Source organism: Sarcophilus harrisii, chromosome X (assembly GCF_902635505.1).
Source record: "Sarcophilus harrisii chromosome X, mSarHar1.11, whole genome shotgun sequence".
Taxonomy (NCBI): domain Eukaryota; kingdom Metazoa; phylum Chordata; class Mammalia; order Dasyuromorphia; family Dasyuridae; genus Sarcophilus; species Sarcophilus harrisii.
The window spans coordinates 58,163,498-58,181,457 of record NC_045432.1 but is presented as its reverse complement, the minus strand read 5'-3'; the positions used below and the strand labels follow the sequence as shown (position 1 = coordinate 58,181,457).

The window sequence follows — 17,960 nt, the reverse complement described above, 5'->3', positions numbered from 1 at the left end:
AAATAAGGCCTTTCTAAATGGGAATTGAGTCCTTAAAATAGTTTTTTCCCCCAAAGAATTTTTCAAAGACCATATTTTTTTTCTTGGTTGTAAAAGCAAGATGAATTTAATATGCCTATTTATTATTAAGGTATATAAGATCCCTTGTATATTTCATTTTTTAAATTTCCTTTTTTTGCTGAGGCTATTGGGTTTAAGTGACTTGCCCAGGGTCACATAGCTAGGAAGTATTTATTATGTGTCTGAGGCCAGACTTGAACTCGGGTCCTCCTGACTTCAGGGCTGGTGCTCTATCCACTGTGTCACCTAGCTGCCCCTGTTTCATTTCTTCTTAGCTCAGTTTTGAGCCATCTTTGCATATTCCATCTTAACCTTTAAAAATCATCCCTCCTGTTTTAGATCAGTCCCTTGCCGAGCCTCTTACAAATGGCGATGGAAGACGGCACCAAAAAGGAATGAAGAGAAAATTGATTATTACATCAGAAGATGATGAAAGCCATGATGAAGGACAGAAGAAAGACAGACGAGAGAGAGCATGTTCATCTTCGTCAGAGAGTGGGGAGTCTAATTCCAGTTCTGAAAGTTCGTGTTGCTCTGATACAGACTCCGATTCAAGTTCCAGAACAGACCGTGATTATGTAGAGGGAGACCATGACTACAGCAAAGTCATTCGTACCAGACCTAAAAGAAAGCTCAGAAAGAATCTTGCCAGTGGAAAGAGACCTTGGAAGACCAGAGGAAATGCAGAAAGAGGTAGATGGGGCAGATGGGGCCGGTGGAGCAGAGGAGGAAGAGGAAGAGGAAACAGAGGTCGTGGAAGTCGAGGAAGAGGAAATGGTACAAGGGGGAGAGGAAGAGGAAGAGGAATCTCCAGAGGAAGCTCTAGAGCCAAACGTTTACGCGTTGCAGATGATGAATTTGACAACATGTTGTCAGTTCGATTTAGTAGACTGCCCCGAATTAAAACGAGAAACCAAGGCAGAAGAACTGTTTTGTATAATGATGATTCTGACAATGACAGCTTTGTTCCCGCTGAAGATCCATTGAATCTTGGTACATCCAGATCGGGCAGAGTACGTAAGATGACAGAGAAGGCCCGGGTCAGTCATCTCATGGGATGGAATTATTAGTAAACAAACATTTTAGGTAAATTTTAAAAAATCACATCCCAATGGCCTTTCTCCTACAGGGAACTTATCAGGCAAATCTACCAAGCAAATTGTGTGGGGACTTTCTGCTTCCTTCCAGTGGTGCTTTTTCATTATGCCAGTATAAGTTTGTTATGAGACTCGAGCTCTCCACACTTCAATTTTCCCTGCAAGCCTTACTCATTAGGCCTTAAATTAAAGAAATTCTGCTCCCCCCACACACTACATATTTACTATGTTAAAGGAGCTTCTGGCTTCTCTACAGTAGCATGACATTTTTATCACAAAAAGGAAATCGCCCTTTTTTGGTTTTGTATTATAGAAATTACAGCACCTTCTTACAGAGTTTTTATATAGTTTGTTTTTTGTTTTGTTTTGTTTTGTTTTTTTACCATTTTGATTCCTATACACAGTAATAATGATAACTTTTGCACAATACACCAATCCTAAAAGGCAGCTATAAAATGTTTACAGTTTCTATATTGTAAGAAGGATCTGGATTATTTTAATCATCCCAGGCCAAACTTTCACAAATTGTACTGAGCTGAAGTATATTTATATGACAGGTTTTGGGGGGAGGGGGAAGGGGAGGGGACCTGAGCGAGAAGGTGGGGAGCTGGGGGGGGAATCTTGATATGATTTTCATTGGTTCTTCATGTTTAAAAGTGAGAAAAGGGTTGGTGCCTTGTAAATATGTAGCAAATCTTTGCTGTGGTGTGTCCTGATGTGTGCATTAACTTTATTAAAAAAAAAAAAAAACAATACTTGAGAAGTATCAAAATCTAGACAAAAGGTGCCAAATGCAAAAGTTACTTGCATCTATTTTCTTTTTCTTATATTTTAATGCATTAGACATTGTGTAGCTAAAGGTTAAATGTCTGAAAAATTCCTTCTCCGCACAGAGTGAGTTCTCTGAATACAGTAGCTCAGCTACCTCTCATAAACTACAACTACTGGAAACCTAAAAGAAAATAGATGCAGTTCTGCATTACTAAGAAGAAATTAGAAGTAGCCAATCATTAGAAATGCTTTGCTCACAAATGATAAGCCAAAAGGTTGTCTTCGATCCTCTTGGCTCTGACTTTAATAGCAGTAATTGTCAGAATTCCACAAGCCTTGTGTACTCTACCTTAGCTTATATTAGAACCTGTCTGTGTAAGTAGTATATTGGGCTGTTGTTTTCTATGTCTCTGCTACTACTTACTATTTAATAGATGTGGCTTTGGTTTTCATTCAGATCTTGAAACTTTGAACATCTAGTTTGCGCTGTGATGTCCTGACTGACTAATATTTGGGGTCAACTTTTGTAGCTTCTGTTCATACTGTTTTTTAAAAAAGGGCTCTTCTGTTACAGTCTTTTAGAAAAGGACCTGTTGTTGCACTCTATGCTGATGTTTTGAACGATGACTTCCCGGGATAGGGAAAGACTTGAAAACTCGTGCTCACGATTACAGCAATATAATTTACATATGGTGCCATAAGAAAGTTTGGGTCAAAAGACTTGTTTTATTTCTTGAATTTGAGACATTCGTATTCACTGAGTAGCAGGTATTGATTGTGATGGAATGAAGAAAATCGGCTCTGATTCAGCTAGCAGTAGCAGATTTCTTGGACTTTACCATTATTTAATGGGATCAGCCTTGAAGCAGTTGATTCATTCAGCCATCCTAAATCAGTACTTAATTACAAAGCTACCTACAAATCATTCCATGCTTTTGGATGCTTTAATTTTTGATAATTCCATCAAGAGTAAAGGAAGGGGTGTATACATCCACATCCATACACAATACACATGCACGCATAAAACTTTGGGTAAATGAAATGGAGGAGGACATCCTGGCCTGACATCCTTGAGCCTATTTTGTTTTGTCATACAGATGATGTTTGGGCTTAACAGAAGTGGTATTGTGAAACGTTAATGGCACTAACTTTGCTTTTTGGTACGGTAAACGTCACTGCTAACTTTCTGTTGTAGTTTTCCTCACTGATTCTAAACTCCATTCTAGGTGCAACTTCACTGCCGCATTTTAATCATGGCGTAAATTCAAGATTTCTTTTGCAATCTTGGTCTTCGCGTGGATTTTTGCCTATGTGCACTATTTCAGTCACTCCTCTTTGATGCACTTGGAAGAGTTTGTGCTATTCTTTTCCTGGACTTTGCAGTGAGCAGTGCAACATGGATACTTCATTTAGTGTGCACACTCTAATACATACCATCAGAGGTTCTTAGCATAAAACTCCTTTTTTACATTCCTCTATTTAGCTGTAGTAGAAGAGTTGCCATTTATGTTAATCTTAGTTAGTTTAAGCATTATTTATTTATTTGAAAAAGAGAAATTGTGTTTAGTCCCCAAGACATTTTTCTTGATGTGAGATTGTGAACTGTGTTTCTTTGAAGAATTTAGTTTATGTCTCTTGAAATACTGTGAAGCTAATAGTGAAGCAGCATTTGGCTCAAGTGTGAGTCTTAATCTTCTGGGTTGGAATGGTAAGAACAAGACAGCAGCTTGTGCCAGAGCAGAGCAGTCTTTGTTGACTGCAAAACATCCGTTTGCATGCAGACCTTCTGGATGCATGAAAATAGCCTCAGTTTGGAGGAGTCTTTATGTTCATATCTGAATTTTTGTTTTCCAATTTAGATAGTATCTTTGAAAGTCTCATAGGATGCTGGTAGAGTTTTTTGAACTTTTTATTACATTGTCATTCCTATTTTTCTCAGAGCCCATTTGTTTAAGCAAGACTTTGGGCCCTAGGAAAAGTAAAGTGGGAGAGATTAATTGAGAGAAAGGGGGGCGGGGGGGGGAGATGGACATACCATTTTTCATCCCTAGGAAAGACCACTTATTTTTAGCTCCAATAAGGTATTTCTGTACACACGTCATGAGCTTGGTCTTTATATTGTAGATGATAAGTGGTTTAGCAAAGATGCTAGCCAGCCTATGGGCTTCCATCATATTAATGCTTTTAAGAGTCTTAGCAACAAGTAAATTTAAAACAAAATGGTTTGCGTGTTTGTGTCTGGAGTATGTATTGGGGTTTCTTTTTTTCAGCAATAAGAACTGTTTTCCCCAAACCCCACCATCCTGGTTAATTTTTGCATTTTTTTATGCATTTGCATGTCCCCCAAATCTAAACACCTTATGTTATTTAGACAGGAAAGGGAACTTATTCCATGGTTATCCAATTCTTGCATCTCTACTACTGTTCCTGACTTACCTGCTAGTCGATCCAGTTTAGGTACGCATCAGGTGCCTCTGTTGAACCTTAATCTACTGACCTTTTTATTTCTCTCTTTGTTTCCTTCCCTGAAGATCCAGCTTTTTTGTGTTACTTCTCCCATCCATCCCGGAAGTGTAGGTTAACCTAATGAATAGAAATCATAGAATTTGTTCTGTAAAACTGAGGTCTTAAACAAAATGTCTAAATTGGCAATTTTCTTTTCTCCCACCCCTTCTCCCAAAGCACATTCAGAATTTAGTAGTTGTTTCACTTCACACCTCTTCTTCTTCCTCCTCCTCCTCCTCCTCCTCCTTTTTCTTTCTCTCTTTTTTTAAAGTTTTCTTTCTATGGCTCACTTCCCATGTAGCTTTATTGAAATTGGATGATATGAATACCACTGCTGACATTGTTAAATTCAGTTTTTTTGAGCCTTTTCACAGGTATATTATTCTGGCTTCGATGGTAAGTTGACAGTACCCTTTTGCTAGTTTTGCGTATCTTGAGAATGAGTTCATGCAGTTTTATCAACAGGTGCTCACTTAAGACTTTGGGATTTTTGCACAATTTTTAAAACATCTCAAGTTAATTATAATTAGTCATTTGTTATTGGAATGTTAAATGATGATCACCATTTTTTGATTTTTGAAATTTACACTATTTAGGAAAGATCACATTTTTTTATATTTAATATCCATTTTTGACAGTTAATTGGGCGATATTTTATGGTACCTGAACAACTGTCAAAACCATATTGGAAATAGAATCTTGCAACATCTTTCCAAAGAATTTTTGCTTTGGAAAAACATCTTGGGAGATTTTTCATGCCCTTTCCTTTATTTTTTTATTTGACACGAAAGTGATTATTTCCATGTTACAAAAATTTTTTTGATGCCAGTATGAAGATTAAAGCCATTTTTCTAGGTGCTACATTTATGCCATACAAGTGACACTCAGATCTCCCTAATATTTGAGTTTTTTTATCTGTGTTCTTAATCTCTCTCTCTCCTCTCCCCTCTCCCCTCCCACACCCCCTTCCCACCATCTTCTTGGTGTTCTCATGCCCAGTTTCTTTATTTCACTTGCTGTGATATAAAACTGCTACCTACATTAGCACAAGTCAGCAGGACTGGCAATTGTGTAAATAGAAATTCTCTACAGCTTAGAATTAAATAAGGTGTGTTTGTCTGCCTAACTATATACTCAGTTGTTATTGTAACACTTAACTTAAACCTAGAGAAGGAGACCTTAATGGATTAAGAAGAGAATGATTAGTACTTTCTAGAAAGCAAAATTGAAGGATAGCAGACTCCTTAGAAATCTAGGTTGGGGAATATTTTTACAATTCTGTATAAAAAGACATTAGATATTAGGAGGTACTAAAAATTCGAATTCTTAACCAATAGTGTGTGGTGATGGCAATCAGGAAATGACTTTTTTTGTCCTGTGTTTTGTCACTCTGTTCCTTTGTAAGCCCCTAAGTAGTATTTAACAGTACAGCGATCTGGTTCTTAGGGTCCATGTTTTGAGAAGGGAAATGACCCTGAAGTAATTGATATATTGTTTTATGAATAAAAGGGTCTATGAAACTAAAATTTCAGTGAGGAAGCCAAGCTAGTGAGAGTTCACTTTCAAAACAAAACAAAACTGGTTAAAGGAACATTTTCTTTAGAAACACTTGGGGCGGGGGCGGGGGGGGGATACTGGACTAACTCACTGCCAAAATGCACTCTTGCTACTTTATGCCTTAACTCATGGTTATGAGGAGAGTCGGTAGCAAAGCGTTAAGAAGATGGCAGATAACACTGGGAATTTCTTATTGTAGGTCCAGATGGGAACTTGAATAGTTAGAAAAATGTCATTTCTTGGCGTTTACATTTTTTTTTTTGGTTCTTTCTCTGCAATAGAATGTTCTTAAAATGTTGTTTACCTGAGAGACATTAAGGAGCCTCCTGCTATCTAAGAGAAGGAAGGATTCTCCTTCACCTGGAAATAGTTACTGCTAATATGTTTGGGGTCACTTTTAGTGGTGGTAAATCTGATGTTTACACTTGAAATGTGGGCGGCTCGCTGTGTTAAAATGTCAACCTTAAAAACTTTAGTCTCAACACTTTTTAAGTGTTTTAGGTCTCAAGACTGAGATGTTTCAGACCCTCCTCTGGCTCACAAGATTTTCTAGCTGAGCCACAAAGCCCTGAAATTTTTGATTTTTTTTTTTTTTTTTTGGCAGAATAGCCTGCAGTCTTAACTGTAATATTTTAAGTGGTGCTTTACTAAAATGTGTGGGGAGGGCAAAGGGTGGAAAGTTTGTGGTGTTGGGTGGGATTGGGAGGGATAGAGGGGGGTGGGGGTGACCATGAGCCAGAAGCTGAAGGAGCTAACACTCTGTCAGCTAATAGGGACTTTTCAGCCTAGTTCCTTACCTTCTGTGTTTAGCCATGTACTTCCCTCCCAGTGCCCAGAACTTACTTCACTGGCTTCAAGATTATTTGGCTGGCCAAGGATCGGACTACACTTTTACGCATTTCCTTTCTGTTATACAAAATTCAAGAAATAAACTATTTTAAGAAATCTTATCACCCATCTCTTTCTGGCACCCCCAGTGGCTATGACAATGGCCTTTAGCTGATAGGATTGGGAGGGTTAAAAAAAAAAGCTGTTTGTTTTTATTAGGTTAAAAACTCCATTTGAAACATTACAGAAACATTTTTCAAACTTCCTTGGGTCTTAAAATTTTTCCTATATTGTTTCTCATTAGGAAAAAATAATATATTCTTTACAGCAGTATTGATTGGGCAAGATCACTTTGGACTTAATTTGTGTTTTTGTTTTTGGTTTTGTTTTTCTTTTTTCCACTTGAGCTCAGAACAAAGTTTAAGTACTGTCTAACCTCTTAAAATTTTATGTGTTCCTGACAGTTTAAAGCAGGCCACCAAAAATGCACAAAAACAGATTGAACTAAGACATTTAGTTTGGGTGTTGATTTTCAAGGGATATTTATGCCCATATATTTACAGCCTCAATCTCAGGTCCCTTTAAATAAATATACTTCAGGGATTTTTAATGCCACCCAATGATGGCAGACCAAATGTAATATTTATATGCAATGAGCTGTTAGTGTTTGTATTATAAACATGTAAATCTGTAAATTTTGGGGGGAGTTCACTTATGTAATTTGAGATGTTATCGTTTTCCAGCTGTCTTAATAAAAAAAATAAAACTCTTGCTTTGGATTTGATTTTTGTATCGCTTGTTAATCGGCAAAGCTAAGTCTCTTTGCAGAGTAGTCCCGTTCGGTATCCCACTGGATTGAATTTACTTCCAGCAATTTCAGAATTTGTCTTTTAATCTTCAAGATGTGTACTGAATTTTAAATGCTGAGTTGGCATATCATTTTCACGGTCTCCCAAGTTTTTCGAAAGCTGATTTCTACCCGGGTGGTTTTTGTGCTCCGTGGCACTTTTATTCCTACATAAAATTAGTTTTTTTTTTAAAGCTAAATACAACCAAAAAATACAGTGCTTAAGTATTATTTTTTTAAGTGCTGAGAGGAGGAATGGGTAGAAGCTGAAGAGAGGCAGACTGAGATTTGACAGATGTAGTAGAGAAGAACTTGGTAAGGAAAACAACTATCTGCAAAAGTATTTGCTTGAGGAGATGAGGGCCTCCTTTATTGGAGTTCTTCAGAAAGAAATCTAGTCATCTGTTGGGAAAATTTTAGAGGAGGTTCTTGGTCACTTTCAGGCTGGTCTGCATGATCAAGGAGGGCCTTTGGAGCTGTGCTTCTGGGACACATAATGGGTTTATGACACTGAATCACTTTTCTTTGTGTACAGCAAATGAAAACAAAACCGGGTATTGCTCCTTCCAAAAACATGTCATTCACTTAAGTCAAAATCACTAAAAAAATTTCCCGAAGAACCGCAACCTGGAAGTGATGAGGGATCAAACCAGAAGTGAGCTTTTTTTCTCACCATTCTGAGACAGATGTGTTTGAGAAAACGGGTCTCTTATTCTAGGGTGTTAATAAATTATTAGATGCTTTATTTGGGGGTGGGGGTAAGCTCTTGAATGCTGTACCAGAAGTGCACAAGCTCTAACAGGTCCTTCCCTCCTGGAACGACCACCTGTGTGACAAGACCGGGAACAGGTTGTCTTGACGCTTGGCGAAGCTCATCACTAGAAGGGCTGCAAATGCCAAATAATGAAGCTTTCAGCCTCAGTGACTTAGGTTGTAGAGGGAACAAGATCTGTATTGGTGGATTTTATGGCTTAGTACATGGGTGGGATAGCCAGCAACCCTCCTTCCATCTGGAAAATTGTGATGTTTGTATTCCCATCTTGATCGACATCACAAATCTTTGAAGTGTTCAATTGATATTTTGACAAATTGAAGCTCCCCACATGAGAGGTCCATAAGGTATCTCCTACCCAGATGGGTTCCTGCTGTATATAAACACAGACTGGTGACTTTGGGTAAGGCTACTCATACCATGGCAACAGTCTGCTTCCAACATGAAGGTTTCTTTGGTGAATGGGACCTAAATCAGGTCAGATTTTCCTGAGTAAAGACATAGGAGGAAAAAAACCCTGTCTTGCAATGAATGTTTTTTAGTATATGCAATGGGCTGGGCTGGATCTAAATTGAGAAGGATTCTATCTTCCTAGAGCTTCGATTTTAGAGGTGTGTGTGTGTGCGCGCGCACGCGTGCACATTCACATATAAGAGTATGATAAATACTTAAGGTTTAAAGGGTGGCATGAAAGCCAAAAGAATAACTATCATGAAGGTTTTCATGGAATAGGTGATATTAGAGAGAAAATGGATGAGTTGGATTCTGAGAGGCAGAAATCAGAAGATGAGCATTTATGTAGCACCTAGTCTGGGCCAGACACTGTGCTGAGTGTCTTGTTTTTCTTAACAGCTAGCCCTGGGAGACCAATGTTAGTATGATTCTCATCTTATTGTCGAGGAAACAGATAATTGGGTTGAGCTGTCCTGAGCTGCACATCTAGTACGTCTAAGGCCACACTTGAACTCCGATTCCAGGCCCACTGGCACCACCTGCCTCCCGCTGTATTCAGTGGAAAATTGGTTTCAAGGTGAATATGAAGGAGAATAACGTGAAAGCTACATTGGAGATGATCGGGCATGGCCTCAAAAGCCGGCTAAGGAACTCGCCCCTTTAGACAATGAATGATGCTGATGAACAGCAGTGACAACATCAGAAGCCTGTGTGTTAGATGGATCTGGCGGTGGTATGAAGCATCCGTTTAATGAACATTTTTGTTGCATGTTAAAATATTCGACATGTTTCTTGAGTACCTCTACGTATAGGCACTCTATTAGACAATGAGAGAGAAAGAATAAGAAACCAGCCATGCGTTTGACATCTGGCATAGGGATCCAGTGAGAGGAAAAAGGGCAAGGATGTAAGCAAGGAATTCTGTCATCCCTTCAAGGATCACGCTTGCCTTTTGATGACTCCACTTTCTCAGAGGCCAGAAATCATCTAAGGCTTTTGTGCTTCTTAAAGGAATGTTTTTTCTCTTCACGTGAGCTTGACCTTCAGTTGAAAAGAATTCTAATTCTCTGTGTTTCATATTGAGTTATCCAAGACTTCGATGAATAGTAAATAGGATATTCTGCTTGTTTTCTTACAAGGAATTATAAACTTTGTACTAATGAGCACATTGCTGAAATTCATTTCAATCCATCAGTAATAGCATTGCAAAAGTAGTGCTTTGAGATTTGAAAAAGGCTGGTAGAACTCATTTGGTCCTTCAGCCTTTTGAAGTAGGAGCTCCCATTATCCTCACTTTACAGATGAGGAAACTTGAGGCTGAGATGTGGTGGCTCCCCTAGGCTCATACAGCCAGTTCGTGTCTGAAGCAGAATTTGAAACTGGCCTCTTCCCAACTCCCAAGACCACCGCTACAACACCCAACTGCTGCCTGCCTTCTCCATGCAAGGCACTGAAGAAAGAAAACAAAGGTACCCCCAAAAACCTAACCCTCAGGTAATTTGCACTCAACTTGGATATGGGGAGTTAAAAAGTGCCAGCTCGCTTCAGGTGACCTATACCAGCCTAAGAGGAGGCACCTCAAAACATCTGATGTCCCTTTGGCTCGCTCACATTTAGATTCCCGTAGATGTGAGTAACAAAGCAGCTACGAGACAACCTTTGTTTCATGCTGTAGAAAACACAGGTATAAAGATCCTATACATTTTTAAAGCACAGAAAGGGACTCGAAATCACTGAAAATTGGCATAATTTTTCCTTTCTGATTGGTGGTCCTTTCCCACCATAGTAATAATTCTACTCTTTGCACCCAGTCTCAAAGTGCCACCTTGTGCTTTGTCTTCCCCTGTAAGGGGTGCATACCTCGGAGTTATTAGCCGACCTTTCCGTTGGGCCCGTGACATCAGAGAAGAAAGTCAAGGTCTTTGACTCTTTTATATATTGGCTTTAGTCTTGCCTTTGGATCAATCAAACATTTAATCGAGCGTCTTTTCCGTGTTAGGCCTTGTGCTAATTAAGTGCTAGGGCTACAAGGAGGCAAAAGTCAGACCTTCCCTCCAGGAGCTTACCATATATATAATGGGGAAGACAACACGCAAACATATATACAAAGCAAACACTCTCATGTGTATGTGTATATAAACACGTATGTATAAATTATGGAGGAGGGCACAAGTTGAGACTTGAAGGCAGGAGGTAGGGAGAGGGGAGAGAACATTCTAGGCATGGGAAACAGCCAGAGAGAATGCCTGGAGCTAAGATTTAGAATATCTTGTTCATCAAACAGCCAAGAGGCCCATGGCACTGGATGGAAAAGTGGGGGGGGGGGATGGGGGGGGGAGGAGGTTGGAAGTGAGGTCTAAGACCAGAAAGGTAAAAGGGGACTAGATTAAGAAAAACTTTGAATGCCAAACACAACAGCTGAAGGTGATGGGGGACCAGTAAGTTTTGAGGGCTGGTGGGGGTGATAACATGTTCAGACGTACACTTTAGGAAAGTGACTGGTGAATGAATGGAGAGTGGATTGGAGTGGGGAGACTTTAGGCAAGTGGACTCCCCAGCAGGTACAATAATCTAGGCATGAGGTGATGAGTTGGTACCTGAGTGGGGGCAATGTCCAAGGAGAGAAGAGACCACCTTTCAGAATTGTCAGCACCTTGGCTATGGAAAGTGTATGTGACAGAGAAATCCAGGCCGACTCACAGGAAGAATGGTGTTGCCACCTACAGAATCATTTCCCTCTTATGTCCCTGGATTTGTGCTGGAGAAGCTGGTACCTTGGGAATCTTGGGGTCTCGCTTTCTTCTTCTGGAACCAGGGAATTGACCAGATGATCATAAGGGTCTCTTTTCCTCTGTATCACATGGTCCTTTTAGATTTAGATTGAGAAAGAAATGCTTATTGGATTGGGCTCTTCTGAAGGACACATTTGAAATAAAGAGAAAGATGGGAAGAGTTTGTAGTTCTTACTGCATGATAGCTGAACACTTGATCTCTAAAGAGCTCTGTTCCAGCGTAACTCCTTCCTTCTGCAATACAGATAAACAAAACCTCTGGGTATTTGGTTACAGAATCTATTATCGTGAAAATGATTAGATAAAACATTGGCTTGGGAAGAGATTTCATTTTAGAGGACCTGGAGAAACCAGATGAAAAAAAATGCTGTTTCTGCGAACCCTGTATTAAAATCGGGAATTACCTTTGTTATATCGGCCTTCAAAGGAGGACTGTGTTTGGAGCTGGGGCACCTAAATTCTAATCCTGGTCCTACTTTGCTGCATGGTTGAATCATTGAGCAAATCATTTCTCCTCTTTGGGTCTCAGTTTTCTCATCTGTAAAACTCGACGAATATATCTGTATTCTCATCTGTAAAATGTGTGTGTGAAGGGGGTGGAGGGAAAATGACCTTTGGAATCGGAGGTCCTTTCTAGCTCTGAACCTATGGTCTTGGGATGCATTTGTGATAAATAGGTTCTACAATGAGAATTTTATTGAAAATTGGGACGGATGCACCATGACAGAGTCAACACTAGATGGCAGCAACAGAAAAATATTTAAAAGCAATAAGATTTCAATTCAAAGGGAAACAAACTTTGCTCACTCCCATTTTGAGAGTGCTTACGTACTGGCAACAAACTTGTGAGATTGGTGGTGTAAATAGCCCTATTTTGTGAACAAGGAGATGGTCTCGGAAATTCACAATGACTTGAGCAAAGTCATCCGGCGAGCCAATAAACTGGAAAGGGTTTGAGATTTTACCTAATGAGGCTCACTTTACAAAAAAGAAGCATACTGAGGCATAGGGAGCTGAATTGTCTGTGATGATAGAACTAGTTAGGGACAGCGCTAGAGCAGGGACCCAGGTCTTTGCTTCCAGGCCAGTGTACCATGTTGCCGCTCAGCATCTAAAGACGTCCCATCGGTTAAACTATTTAACAGCTGCCTTCTTTGGGTCATCTTCCATTTGCAGCCTTCTTGTGTTTTGAATGCTGCTAGCACTCAGGAGTCTGGCCAGCCATTTCCCCCAAATCTTGTTTGTTCTGCCTCTTGAAATCCCTGCCGGCTTTCCCCTCCTTGCCCTGGGTTCTATCTCTTGCTACAAAACGAGTCTGTATCCTTCAGAATTTATAACAAGAATTAAATTTTTAAAAGAAAAGAAAAATATTTCAAAAAGTGTATTTTATTATTTATTGATATATTTATGATTTGTTGATATATTATTGATATATTTATTAATTATTAGGTTATTAGTTTACCCTCAACCAGCAGATAGTTTGCAGGAGGGGTTTATCAAGAGTTGTGCGCTGAGCAGGCTCACAGTGGAAGGAGAGGCCACAACTGAGGCTTGGGAGCTAGAAAGAAGCAAGGGAAAAGTTCCTTGAGTAAATGTGGAAGTGAGAGAGTGTTGACAGCAGAAGGTGTCCTGTGTCAGACCTTTGGGCTGACCAGGTTCATCGAGCACCGGTCCGGATTTGCAACATACAAAATGTTTTTCCTACCACAGAACTGAAAAGTCATTGGAATTGACCTTTCTTCCCTTAAAATAGGGGAGTCCCACTTGTTCCTGTAGATATCGTCCCAGATGTGCCTCTGGAGCTTGTGCGTTCTCTGAGAGGCTTGGGGTTATTTTTTTCCTAGAACTTGGGTAAGAGTTAGGCCTTGCTTGAAGCTGGATTCATAGATTATGGGGATCTGGAGGAACACTGCAAATCACCCATTTGAGGGAAGCTTAATCACTTTGGTGTCATGGAGGTCTCGGACAGCCTGGTGGCACTGTGCCCCTCTTCTCAGAAAGGGTTTTCAAGGAACAAAATGAAATACGTAGGCTTACAAAGGAAATCAAATTCTATTGAAATATGCTTTTTGAATTATTTTTCTTTTCTTTTTAAAATTTAATTCTTTTTTTTTCAATTCAGGTTATATATTTATTTAAATAACATCAACACAATGAATACAGTTCTATTACTTTCTTTTTTAAATTAAAGTTTTTTATTTTGAAAACATGCATAATTTTCAGCATTCATCCCCCCAAAATCTTGTGTTCTAAATTTTTCCCTCCCTTCCCTTCCCCCCCCCCCATCCCCTAGATGGCAAGTAATCCAATACAGGTTAGACCTTTGCCATGGAAATATTTTTTAAAACAATTATATAGACCCAGATTAAGAACCCCCGGTCTTGTCCAAGCTCATCTTACAGAGGAAGAAATGGAGTCCCAGAAAGGAGAATTTATGTGTCCTGGACCATACAACCAATGAGTGGAGCTTAAAGTCAGGTCTCCTACTCCATGGTGCAGGACTCCTCAGAGAGACCTTTGTGACCGAAGCCTTCCGTTAGCAGAGGGATCCGTCTGAGCCTGAAGTGAGATCTATGGCCAGTGAGCTTGAGGCTCTTGGGAATGCGATTAGACTGATATTTATCAAATAAATAGAACTTGTCTATATATCAGTCAGCAAGCACTCATTAAGTACTTGTGCACTGGAGATACATAGACAAGAGCACGGTTCAGCCCTCAAAGATTGTCATTTTGTCAAAGATCGGACTGGATTGGAGGCTTGAGGCTGCTTGCTTCAATCCTGGTTTGGTTGCAAAAGCTTACAAAAGCAGAGTTTAATGCCCCTGTAGTAGATATATGCTTACAGGAAAAACCTCCGCAAGCTTCAGAGAAAGCTGGCTGTTCTATAGAAGGAATCAAGAAGCCCTTTCCCATGATTCTATGAATCTTCACTAGCTGCAAGAAAAAAGAAAGAGGCTGCCTAGGAGACAGTAATGAGAAATGGGAGCTCAGACCAGGGCAACATAGGGCAGAACCTGTTGGTTTCTACAAAGATAGAAATTGACTCCGTAAGGAGAAAAAAGGGAAATGGGCCCTTGAACCCTCAGGCTCAGATGTGAGCCCCTTTGTTGCTCTGTCCACACTCCAAACATTGCATGTGCAATTTTGTGTGTGTGTGTGTGTGTGTGTGTGTGTGTGTGTGTGTGTGTGTGTAGGGTAGTGTGGCAGGGATGTAAAAAAATGAGTATCTTCAGAGGAGAGCTGAAATGGCCCTCTCTTTGTCTGATAGAGTAAGGAGAGTTGTTCTCAGTCTTCCAAACTGAGGCCGCTCTGAGTTCAGGGAAAAGGGGTTCAAGCTTAAAAAGCACATTTGATAAAGGGGTAACTAGGAGCAGCTGGTTCAGAGGAATCCCTTCCCTCCCTTTGTAGAATCCTCACCCAGGTCTCCTTTATGGATAACTCTTTGCTGAGCTCTGAGGGTTGGGGCCCTTTTCAGTTTTTTCACTTCAGACAGATCCGGCCCCCCTGAAGATGTTTTCCTTTAGTGTGTCTAGCTGACTGTCTCACCTCTTGTTACTAGTCCAGTGTCTCTGATGACATAATAAATGGGATTGGGGGGAATACAACACTCCTTTGCTCTACCTTGTTTAAGAGGTCTACTATATATATATATATATGTATATGTATCTATATAGCCATAAATATATATACATATATATATATAAACCATATATATAGCCATAAATATAAATATACATACATATATATATATATATATATATATGCCATAGGTATGTCTATTTGTTTCAATCAAACCCAATACATTTTATCATTTGATTTCATCCAGTGGCTAAAAGTATTTTCTTCCTCACACCTATCTCATATGGATTTGATTGATTCAATAGCCATGTCCAGGAATTATTCATAGCTAGATATACATCTGCTTCTGTAACTCAGTCAAAAAGGCTTCCTTTCGATAAAGGTATCCGAGCTCAGAACATCTTTTTGGTTCCATTAATTGGGGCTGAGGATACAAACACCCCTCTAACACAGGGTTAAGTGAGTATGGCCATAGGGGAACAGATTGACGCATCTTATCTGGGAATGATGCCAGAGTTGATCTGATCATTATTGCATTTGGTTCCAGAACTAAAAGGTGGGGAGGAAAGAGTATTCTCACAGTGACAAAGCAGTGGAGTGAGTCCTGGAGGAGATGGCTGCCTCACAGAAAGTGAAATGAAGCATGACTGGAGCTTTCCTGAATCTGGGAGAGGAAGTCAACAATCGGGATAGTCAACGTTTCAGAGCTGAAAGGGCAAAATGTCCGCTATGGATGGCAAGGTGGTTGGCGAAGCTGTGTGGGCAGTGGCCAGAGACTAGGGAATAAAATGAGGCATGGCTGTGCTTTCCAAAAGGAGTAGTCCAGGAGAGGCAGAAAACAAAAGGTAAAAAAGCATTTTGCAATTCTTTTGAGTTCGGCTGCCTTTTTGTGCGTCTTTTCATTTATAGTATGTAAGTCACTGTGGATATTATTCTCTTCATTCTGCTTTCTTCATTCTGCATCAATTCATCCCAGTCTTTCCATCCTTCTCTGGGTCCTCCATATTTGTCTTTTCTTAGGGTACAAGAGTATCCATTATATTCCTATGGCTCGGTTTGTTTAGACCTCCAACTGATGGGTGCCCCAGTAGTTTGCAGGTTCGGGACACTGCAAAAAGATTCTGATACCTACTGAGCCTTTCCTTTTAGGTACCTTTTTGGTCACCTGCTGCAGCCCCTCGTGCATCACTCCGTCATCCTGAAATCACCCGTTATTTTGTGTCATCAAGTGATGACGTATCACAGAATACATCTCCCTGGATTGTCAGAAGGAATATTTCTGGCATTGAAATTTGGGCATTCGTGAAAAATCATATTGAATAGTGCCATTCGTCTCCCCACCGCATACTTCCAGGCAACCGGTGGTCTTGGCCCTCTCACATATTGTCTTGCATTATTAAGTACCGTTCCATGGGTGTGGGTATTTGAAAGATGATCGGCCCTTTCGAGGCATAAATGTTGTCAGTGTCTCCGTCTGCTCCTCTGTAAGATGAGGGGGATTGGACTGGGATTTCTAATGTCTCTTCCAGAACTCACAATCTAGGACTTGGGTACTTCTCCTTATCCTCATCTCCCCCCACCCAGCCCTCCTTTCTAGCCCTCCAGTCAGTCAGCAAGCGGTTAATAACTGTGTGCCAAGCACTACACTAAAAGCTGGGGATTCAAAGGCCCAAAACAAAACATCACTCAGATTCTAATCGAAGAGACAATCTATCAAGTACTAGATATATACAAAACACACACCTAGTAGCTACAAAGTAATTCGAGAGGGGAAGACGGTAGCTGGAGGCAGGGTGCTGATGGGGAGACTAGGAAAGTAGGATTGGAGCTGAATCTTGAAGGAAGCCAGAAAGTAGAGAGGAAGGAAAGCTTTCCGGGTCCAGGGGTCTATTAGTGCTAAAGGACTGAAGAAGGATGATGGGTACCAGTGGAGTGGGATCACAGAGTGTGGAAAAGAATCAAATATAATAAGAATGAAGATTATGAAGGGCTCAAAAAACCAAACAGGATTTTATTTTTTGATCCTGGAAGCAAGAAGGAGCCACTGAAGTTTACTGACTAGGGGATTAAAATGGTGAGACCCGGCTTGTAGAAAAATCACTGTGGCAGCTACGTAGATGGATTGGAGCGGGGAGAAACTTGGGACAGAGAGACCACTTAAAAGGTTATTGTGATAGTCCAGGCAACGGATGATAAGGGCCCGAGATAAGGTGGCAGCGGTGCCGGCAGCATATACGAGAGACATCGTAAGGGTAGAAGTAGTAGATTGGTAGTAGAATGGAAATGTGGGGAGGGCCAACAGAGGACCCAAGGATGATATCAAGGTGGTGAGTCTGAGCGACTGGGAGGTGCCCTTGGCAGTAACAAGGAGCTTTGAAAGTGGGAGAGGAGGTAGGTTTGGGTGAAAAGAGAATGAGCCGTGTTGAATTTGAGATCCCCGTCGGACATCCACTTTGAGATGTCCAAAAGGTAATTAGTGACTCGGGATTAGAACTCAGGAGAGAGATTAGGGCTGGATATGTAAATTTGGGAATCATCTTTATAGAGATGAAAATTGAACCCATGGGAGCCAATGAGATCATCAAGCAAGAATTGCTAGGGACTGCTGGCAATTACTTGGCAGCCACTGGTTGCCAGGTAACCATCTGTACTTATTTTTCGAAGCATTTCCAACATCTGCCAAACTGATTATCATGAGA

General features: G+C 40.4%; 1 protein-coding gene across 5 annotated transcripts in view; it reads left to right on the top strand.

The window, feature by feature from the left end:
* The window catches only part of BRWD3 (bromodomain and WD repeat domain containing 3), a 125,137-nt gene extending 117,548 nt beyond the window's left edge, over positions 1-7,589 (top strand). For all 5 annotated transcript variants that reach the window (XM_031944752.1, XM_031944750.1, XM_023507027.2 and 2 more), the window contains one exon: positions 400-7,589. In XM_031944752.1, the coding sequence (XP_031800612.1) occupies positions 400-1,130 (731 nt within the window). In that variant the 3' untranslated portion in view covers positions 1,131-7,589. The remainder of the gene's footprint in view (positions 1-399) is intronic.
* The last annotated feature ends 10,371 nt before the right edge of the window (positions 7,590-17,960 follow it).